The sequence below is a fragment of the Pygoscelis adeliae genome, unplaced genomic scaffold (assembly GCF_000699105.1).
Source record: "Pygoscelis adeliae isolate BGI_AS28 unplaced genomic scaffold, ASM69910v1 Scaffold120, whole genome shotgun sequence".
NCBI lineage: Eukaryota > Metazoa > Chordata > Aves > Sphenisciformes > Spheniscidae > Pygoscelis > Pygoscelis adeliae.
In genome coordinates, this window is record NW_008824032.1 from 2662902 (window position 1) to 2672383 (window position 9482).

The 9482-nt window shown below is 41.0% G+C and overlaps 1 protein-coding gene across 1 annotated transcript in view; it reads left to right on the top strand.

Moving 5' to 3' along the window:
* The window catches only part of NAA50 (N(alpha)-acetyltransferase 50, NatE catalytic subunit), a 9830-nt gene extending 2578 nt beyond the window's left edge, over nucleotides 1-7252 (top strand). The window contains exons 4-5 of the mRNA XM_009330213.1: nucleotides 781-847; nucleotides 3331-7252. Coding sequence (XP_009328488.1) covers nucleotides 781-847; nucleotides 3331-3511 — 248 coding nt within the window. The 3' untranslated portion in view covers nucleotides 3512-7252. The remainder of the gene's footprint in view (nucleotides 1-780; nucleotides 848-3330) is intronic.
* Nucleotides 7253-9482: the final 2230 nt, after the last annotated feature.

Below are 9482 nucleotides of genomic sequence, written 5' to 3' on the forward strand. Positions count from 1 at the left end.
ATTTATGGTATGCTCTTTTTTTCCTGCCTTTCAGAAATTGACTTTTTGTAGAACTTTCTAATTCAGGATTTCAGATTATTTTAATCTTAATCACTCTGCTTCTACAGATGTGAAAATTGATGCACAGAGATATGAAATAATTTGTCAGAGGTATGCAGCCAGTGTACAAGTCACGTATAAGTAGAACACAACATTCCTTCATTGGTTTATCTCTTCACTCTTCTAAATTAAGTTTTTTTTCTATTTACTTTGTCTTTATCACTACTGATTATTGCTGCTCAGGGGTAGTACCTGCTTTCTGTCTATACAGCAATTAGTTCTTTTCTTTAGTTGCAAATCGATAGGCTGGATTAACCAAGACCTTACAGTAACCTGTTTGTTTTGACAAACTGGAATGAAAAGATAACTTTATTTTAAATTATTTTACTAGGCCTTTATTAGAAAAACTTAACCAATGCTCTCACTGCTTTATACATTGTTTTGACCATATTTTGAGGTGAGTTTGAGACCTTGAAGCTAGTATTTAAATAAGCTGCTTTATATGTATGCTTCTGGGCTGTTGGGTTTTTTTCTCCAAAGAAACGATTAAATTTTGTGAGCAGTCAGAAAGATAGTGAAATACTTATACACCATGTTCTATTTGCCTTTCCTAGCTCTCACAAGCTCTGTCATTTTAGCCTACCTACAGTTAATCTGCCTCTCCTCAAGAAAGCCCTTAGCTAAGTACAGACTTGATTAGCACTTCCTGGTTTTCTTAAGTATCTCTTTACCTTTCGGCAGGAACTAAAATGTTGAATCATGTCTTAAACATCTGTGAAAAAGATGGCACTTTTGACAACATCTATCTGTAAGTAAATGAGTTACACTCGTGCATTTTTGGAGAGATGATAGAGGCATATACGGGAGCAAAGGGAGGGAGATTCAAGAGCATTTTTAGTATGTATTTCAGTGGGGTCACGGGACATCTTGTAAGTACTAGCAAGAAAGCTAGGGGTCATATTCTGGGCTTGTTGTGTGATGCTGAGAAAACCAAAAGCTTGCTTGCTTTAGAAGGGCTTCTGCAAATTTGCTGAATTTGAAAGTAGTTTAGTTACAAAATTATGTTCTATAGCAGAATTACACTGTATGACTAAAAAAAAATTTTGTGATTTTTTTTTTTTACCATACAGTGTCATTCTCAGAATAGAAAATACTGCAAGTCTTGCATGCAGCTTTGATATATTTGCTGTCTGTCTTTTATGACAGTATTGCGTAGGTTAGAACATCAGATCAGAGGTGCTTGCAAGCACTCTATGTTCTCATTCAGTAGCAAGGCCCGACTGCTTATTCCCATTCTTGCACTGTGCCAGGTCAGCTGTTTGTGCAGCAACACAGTAAACTAGGTCAATGACCTGACCCAGCTGGGGAAGCTGTTTTCGGTTTTGTTCCTGGGTGTTGTTTTTGGTTTTAGTGTGTTTTGGGGTTTTTTTTTTTGTTTTGGTTTTTATTTTAAATCAACTGCATGTCTACATAAGCACTTGGCATGATGCAGACATGAGAACAAGCACTGGGGTAGAGGACAGGGCTGTTTAAAAAAGCACCGCCATCCTAATAGATCCCCATGGAAACAGAGCCTGAAATCCATAGATGCCAAAGCTTTGCTTTCCCCTTTGCTGCTGGCTGTGCGCTTCTGCTTCTTCCTGTGCATTGGTGTCTGTGTGAATACCGAGTGAGCTGATGCAGTTTTTGGCCAAATTGCTTCTCTGAGCCAGCTTCTTCCTTGTCCATCACTGCTTGCTTATACCAGTACAAGCACGGTGCACTGGTAGGGAGAGTCCCACAGCAGGTACAGCTTGGATGGACTTGTGCTGCTACAAAACTGCACCCTGAAGTCTTGCCAGGACTGTTGAAGATGCTTAGTGAGGAGTGTTTCATACACTGATATCACTATAAATGGAGTGACTTTCTCCTCAAGCTTAGTCCACCTCTGCCAAGGAGATGCAAAGTCTTCCAAGACCTCTACTCTTGTAGCTTTGTGCCATCTCTGTAAGAGGAACAGGTATTTTAAAGAGGCGTTCAAGTAAAGCTGCTTTTGGCTTGTATTCCTGCTCTCCTGCCTTAGAAGAAGTGGTAATGAAGTCTCTGTTAGATGCCTGCTAGATGGCACAGGCTTTCCTTTTTGCTTTTGCACTGTGTGCACGGTGAAGGAACTGCATGCTGTTTTTAATGCAAAAACCAAATTCTTCGTAATCCTTCTTTCCACTTCCCAGAGTAGGTTTCTGGGATGACAATAAATAGCCCCCAGTTGGGCATAACAAAGTTCTTTTAGTGGCCCATTGATTTTGTTACTATGTCTGTTGCTTGAGCATCTTCTGTATGAACATACTATGCAGCGGAGCACCCAGTTTGATATCAGTGCCTAAATTTGTCATTATTATGAAGTTCCCTTTTAGGTATTTGGTGTTTATTGGGCTTAACACTAAGGTCTTTTTTTTTGTTCTGCTCTTGCTTCCAGAGTTGCTTTGGTTCTACGGTTATGCAGCATGTTGTCGTGACAAAGTGATTCATGAGCTTGTGCAGTGTCCACTGAATTTGGGGAGTGTTTAATGAATGCCTTTTGCTGAACCAAACATCTTTTTTTTTTTTTTTTTTAATAGAACTTGTGCAAATAAATGTCCTAGTCACTTAGAATGCAGAACTGATGGCTGTTTGTTTTGGAGGCCTTGAAACTCTTGAAACTTGCTAGCAAGATCTGTAAAACTCGGGGGGAGATAGATAAAAGAGGAAAGGACTTTGTAAGTCCATAGGGCTTCTTTGTGCTGCCATAGCTTTTTGTGAGGAGACAGTGGTAGTTAGGAGAGAGCAAGGAGTTAAAATCGTATCAAGCACCGTTGCCAGTTTTGTGTTGCAGTGTGTAGGGATCATTGCTTGGACAACTGTTTTGGTCATCTAAGAATTGTCACTACAGGAAGTTAAAATTGGCTCTACAGTGAAACTTTTTGTATATTTCCACAAAATATCTGTCACTTCCGGATGAAGAAAAATTGAAATTACTGAGCTAGTAATGCTTCAGAGTCTGTCTGCTATTTGTGTTCCTTAAAAGAGCTTTACTGAGGGGAAACATTTGCCACTTCTCAGAATGATTGCCACAGGCCATCCAGGAGCTGTGTGTTAGCTCAGGATTGATTTGGGAAGACCAAAATTTCCAGTCCTGAACTTACACCATTGTTTCTGTCTCTATCTAGGTAGCTCCTTTTCTTATCTTGTCTTCGACCATTCCGAGTGTGGAGGCAGAATACTGTACCGCAGAAAGTTCTGATACCTGTCTCTCTATGCTCCTTTCTGTCCCAGGCATGTCCAGATCAGCAATGAGTCCGCAATTGACTTCTACAGAAAGTTTGGCTTCGAGATCATTGAGACGAAGAAAAACTACTACAAGAGGATAGAGCCCGCAGACGCTCATGTGCTGCAGAAAAACCTCAAAGCCCCTTGTCTTGGCCAGAACGCAGATGTGCAAAAGACCGACAACTGAACAAAACCCCAACGAACACTTTCTTGCACTTGCTTGTCGCCAAATAAGGAAAGAGAGGCCTCTTGATTTTTTCTTTTTTTTTTTTTCTACTCCACCCCTTCATCCTCTTAAATTTTTTTTCTTGACCTCTCTCCAACAAAATGTAATGCTTCTTCCAAGGATTGTCCAATCATGTTTGGTTTTGGGTTTTTTTTTTTTTTTTGAGCTCTCCATTCTGGGGTTTTTTTGGGTTTTCATTTTTTGTTTTTGTTGGGGGTGGGAAAAGGTGTGCAGATCTCTTAAGTTTGAGGTGTGGAGGGCTTGAGCAGGTTATCCTGATGACAAGTTTCCTTCAGAATTATCTCTTTCAGTAAGCAGAATGTAAATCCAATGGGGGGAAAAAAGGAAAAGCAATATCTTGTCCTTTGACTCCTACATTATTGTGTTTTTTATAACCTACAGGGTACTTTACTCCCCCCCAACCTTTGAATGTTACTTCAGTACTTCCAACTCTTCCTTTTAATTCCCCCCGCCTCAAAAAAGTATGTTTAGTTCTTCCCAATATTTTTGAGTATGGCTTTTTCCTCCATCTTTTGCTGAGAAGGGCGGGCTACTTTACCATACCTTTTCACTCTGCCTGGGCTGATCTTTTTGAATGCTTTTTTTAAATACTCCTCACCCAAGCTGGTGCTACACTTCTTAACTGACTGAGAGGAGGGTTTAGAGTGGTCTTTGTTTTTTTCTTTTTTTCATTTACCCAACTCCCAGCAGACTTCTGCCAGAGTAAGAGCTAGACCTGGTGTTGGCAAGAGTAAAGTTGTAAAAATATGAATCCTGAGGCAAGACCCTTGCTTTAAAAATGGGTGAAATGCTGTAGGGCTCATTGAGAGTTAGTTTTATCTGTGTTGTTGGGGTGGGAAAAGTGACTGTGACCACCTTTACCAGCTTTGATCACATAAAGCAAGCACCTGTCTCCAGATAAATTTGCTACAGCTACTAAATCTGTGGTGACAAATCTGAGATGAGGCAAGGGTTGAGGAAACCAGGCAGCAAGGCTGAGAAGGCAAACATGAATCTGACCCTAATCACATAGCTTTGCAGGGGTCTCCTGGATTTGCTTGGGATTGGCTTGGCTTGCCGTGTTTACGTGCTCCTTCGGGAGGAGGTGGTTAAGAACTGCACAGTTTGCTCCTTTGAAGATTCTTTTCCCCCTTCCCCGTTCAGTGGTAATAATGCAGTTCTCCTCTTGTGAGAGGGTGTTCATGGAGCACCGGAGAAAGCGGCATATATTAGAGCATTTTATGGGTTTGGAAAATAGGCTGACTGGCTTCTTCCTAGTACTGTAACCTCAAAGCTACAGTAAACTCTACTAAGCTCTGCTTTGCATCCTTTCATGCTTTGTTTGCGTGAATATCAGTGCTCCTTTCTATGCACTGTTGCCAGCGATTTTATGTATGCCAATACAAATACCAACTTGAGCTTGGACTCTTCAAGCACCTGGGAAAGTGCACTGAGCTGAGACACCACCAACCTGCCCCATTCCCCAAGTAGATATTGAACTGCATTCCTTTCCTGTTTGTTTTTGAAAGTTTAAATCCACATCTTGAATTCATCTGCTTTGAAATCCTCCAACCTATAGTGCGCATTGCAGCAGACATCTGGTTAGTAGGTGCTGTCCAGTCATTCAAGGGTGACTTGGGAACCAAGGATTTCAAGACGGGAGTTGTGGTGAGGCAAGGGACGGCACCCCTTATTGCACATTATGTGGTCTTTGATACCCAAGGGGTGACTATACAAGCTGCTCCAGAATTACTCCTCCTTTCCCAGAGGCATGTAGAGTTTGTTGGAGTGCATCTTGACAGACCTATGCTGGAAAACAGCTACTCTTATTTGCTGGGTTTGCACTAACTGAGTCTTGGGGATGGGCAGATCGCTAACAACAAAAGCCCCTCTGCATGGCCTGAGCACCTGTGTTTGCAACACTCAGTGGCAGACTCTGGCTAGAAAGATGCAAACGGTTTCCTTGGCCAGAGGCAGCCTAGTTTTGCCAAAAGCTTACTTTTAGTACTGCTAGGACCTGCTCGCACTGGTTATGTTGGCAGTTCCAGCATCTTTCTAGGAGGGGATGTATTGAAGCACAATTAGCTTGTCATATGCCAACATAGTTTCCCTGGCCATCTGTAGACCAAACCAAGAGAAGTATGCGGAGGGAGAGAGATAGTATTGTATATGAGGATGTTTGTGCAGCACAGCTGTAACTCAGACCATAGCTGCCTCTGGTGCCAAGCAAAGTGCTCTTCATTCTTCTAGAACTAAATGGTAAGTGTTTGGGTTGGGTAGATGGGTGTGGGGATATGAACTCTTAGGATTTGCTGTTGTCGTAGGCTTCCACAAATCGGTGTGTTTCACAGACAGTTTTCCTTCAGGTTTAAAAGTACGAGTCTGATGTCTGAACTTACTTGGATTAACCTTTGTTTCTGTCTCTTTTTGCTTTGGGCTGCCATCATTCTATGAATGTATCCCTGAAAACAATTTTTAAAGCTCCTATTCTGCAGCAAACCTGCCTCATTGTAACTTCTGATAAAATGTTGTGTAGGAGGTGGAAGAGAGAGTAACCACAAATACAAGACTCCTTTTCCCAGGCTATTAATCCTGGAAAACGGTTGTTGAATCTTGAACACAAGGTTTAATCTAAATCTCATAGAAAGCTGTGTTCCCTGTACATGGATAAGGGCAAGTGAAGGTCAGTAGTTCTGAATGACAAACAGTTGTATTTTATTAGTAGATCAGCTGTGTTGAGTGTGGGAAGAGAATGCTGTTATCTTAGTGCTGTTACCCAGAGACACTGAAATTGTGTGAAGTATGGGCTTATTGCAGAGAACTTCAGTTACTTTGTTGCTGCAGCAGGACCTCCTTGTAGCTTGAAAATAGCAGCTTATGAACAACTAAATTTTTTTTTAAAGTTGGGAGTTTCAGTGGAAAAAAAAAAAAACACCAGCACTTCCTGTTCTGGATGAAGATCTAGCAAGAAAAATGTATGCAACTAACAGCTTTAGAGTATAAATTGTGTATATATGAGTTATTCCTGAATCTCTGCAACTGGTTTTGTCATACATTGGTTGGAGTATGAAGATACTATCTACAAAAAGACTCCTACTAGAGGAAACCATGGTACAGGGGAAGAAGAATCATCCAGGAGAGGTATCCCTCATTTTTGGGAGGGGGAAGGGAGAGATTTTATTTTGTCTATAGAGAAACTGGCTGAGTTTACATGATGCAGCTAATGGTTAAACCTGCCAACTAAATATGACATACTGTCACAATTGAAACAAACTTATGTGATATTTTGTTAATTCTTGATGGTGCCCTGTGTCTAGTAAAAATTTGAGCCCCCAAATTGTTTTATTCTCCCCCATGTTGTAATCCAGGGTCAGCTGCTATGCACAAAGTCTGTGTTTTGTAAAGTGTTTGCTGACTTGGATGTTTCTTTTGAATCTGCAACTGCTTTCTGATTAATTTGGCTAAGACCACCCCTGGTCTCTTGAGTTAAGATTTAGTCAAAGGTATGCTGTATGCAGTTTACAGATGCATTCTCAATGTTACAAGTTAAGTTGCAGGGGGAGCAAATTCTTTACAATAAGATGGTCCATTTTTAATCTATATCATTGCCCTTGTTATACATCAGGAGCATGTTTTTGTTTTTCTCAAACTCTTTAGAAATACTGTTCAGAATAAACATGCACTATTTGAGTTATGTCATTTGCAACTTGTCATGTGCATTTTTTTTGCAGTCCAGCTGTTTCCCTCTGAAATCAGATACAGAATATTCCTCAGATGCTTCATAAACTGTGTAACTGAGAAGATTTCTAATATGAATTGTGAGTTGGGCTGCTGTGATGAATGCCATGGGTGTCTGACAACTGAGGAGAGTGGGGTCTGTTTGTTTTCCCTGAAGTTACGAGCCTTTTCTCAGAAATCCTCTGCCTTATGGGGTGGGGGGGAGGATAGGAAGAGGAACTGTCCTCAAATATTTTTGCATTGACTAGTGAGCAGTCTTGAAACAAACAGACCAGGCATCAAGAACTCTGTGTTTTGGGCTTTATAGGTTAAATATTTTAAAGTATTCAACTTAATTGCTAGTTATTGCAAATCTTGACAACAATCTTTGAGGAACTATGGTCTGTACCTGTAAAAGTAACTGGTCTCAAGATGCAGCAAGTACTCTTCCATACTGACTTTTCTCAGAGAGGTATTTAAGTAAAACTCATCTCTCTTTTTAACTATTCAGTCTCTTCTGTTAAAGCCATTTTTTGTCTGTAGTTTCTTTCTGCTCCTCTCCTGCTTTGAAGTGCCATTTATGAAGTGATAAAGTTGCACTGTGGTACAGTTTCTGGGGAAAAAGAAACGTTATCCCAAATATTCTATAGCATGTTCTATATTCTGTTCATATAAATATTCTATCTGCTTATTTAAGTCCCTCTGGAAACTGCTTTATCAGTAGATGGAGTCACTGTGTTCATTAGGATAGTATGCAAAAGCAAGTCTCAGGCTCTGAAACTTGACTGTGCTCTTGAGCTGCTGCTACCAGCTGTCTTCCCTGACCTCTGCTGGAGGGCCTGGAAGGCACAGCTGGAGATGAACTGCTATCAGGAGTGCAACCTTCATCACTCTGGCCTCACCAGCAGCTGCAGAAGCTGGAAAACTTTTGCTGCAGCTGTTCTCCAAACCACTTGGCTTTTATTGATCTCTGTCATGTTTCTTTCCTTCCCCACCCTCATCCCAGTCACATCTCTAACAGCCTGTACAGTTTTAGACGATTCAGTTACTCCTTTACAGGGAAACTAGCAGATACCCCTGATGGTTTGTGTTGTCCTTTCCCAAAGCTTTGGTGGTTCTACAGGCAGTTCCATTCCCCTCACTGTATTCAAAACTTGGGTATTTACGGGGTCCTTGTAATAACTTAAGGTGTGCTATTATCTTTTAGTTACAACAGTTTGCTTTTTTGTTACTGAGATGATTATTTAAAGAACATTTACAATGCCAGGATCTAGTAAGTGAGTAGTAAGTTAAGTCATTCATTTCACATGAAAAACTGGGATAGTTGTGTTTTTCCCCAGTGTGTACATCACCCTGTTTACCTGTGCTGAATATAATTTGCTGTTACGGTGCCCAGTCACTCAACATCAGAAGGTTCACCTGTCATTCCTCATTCTTATTACCTTGACTAACCTCTAGCAAATTTTCACCTCACTACTTCCTTTTTTAAAATACTGTTGAGGAGCGTAGACCCCAGCACAAATCGTTTTCGACTTCACTGCTGACCTCCCACTAGTGTGAAAACCAATCTTTTATTCTATGCCCTGTGATTTCTGTCTTTTAATCAGTTCTCTATCCTGTGAGGATACTATCCTCTGATCCTGTAGTAGCTTAGATTACTTAAAAGATCCCTGTCCAAAATTTCTTATCTGTCTTATTTCTGTCTACCAAACCAATCTGTCAGCTGAGTGTTGTAATCTGTTTCTGGCAATACTACTTTTCTTCCCATAGGGGTTCTCCAAATCTGTTCAACCCATCTAGTCCAGGTGCTTTGTATGGGACATGAGACTGTTGCTCGCTGTTGCCTTATGTCCTTTTCTCTTGCCCCTAAAGAGGCATCCGTTAAACCAGACGATGGAAAGGTTACCCTATCCCTCTCTTTTTATCCTGCCTTCTTTCCTCCTCCCCGGTGCTTTAGTACTGTAAAAGCATTCAGTTTTACTACCGTTTTGCCCAAAGGCTTTGTGGCAATACCATCTCCAGCTCTCTAGGCTGCTAAGTGAGTTGCCAGCTTTCTCTTTCACTCGCTTGCATGTATATGGCCCATAGTCCAAGAAACTCCTGCACCTGGGGAAGGGCGCACTGTCCAGTCTTCTGATCAGCTGAAGATATTATATCTTCTTTCTGTCAGCTGCTATATCACATCATACAGACTTAGGCCATTACTGTTCACTAA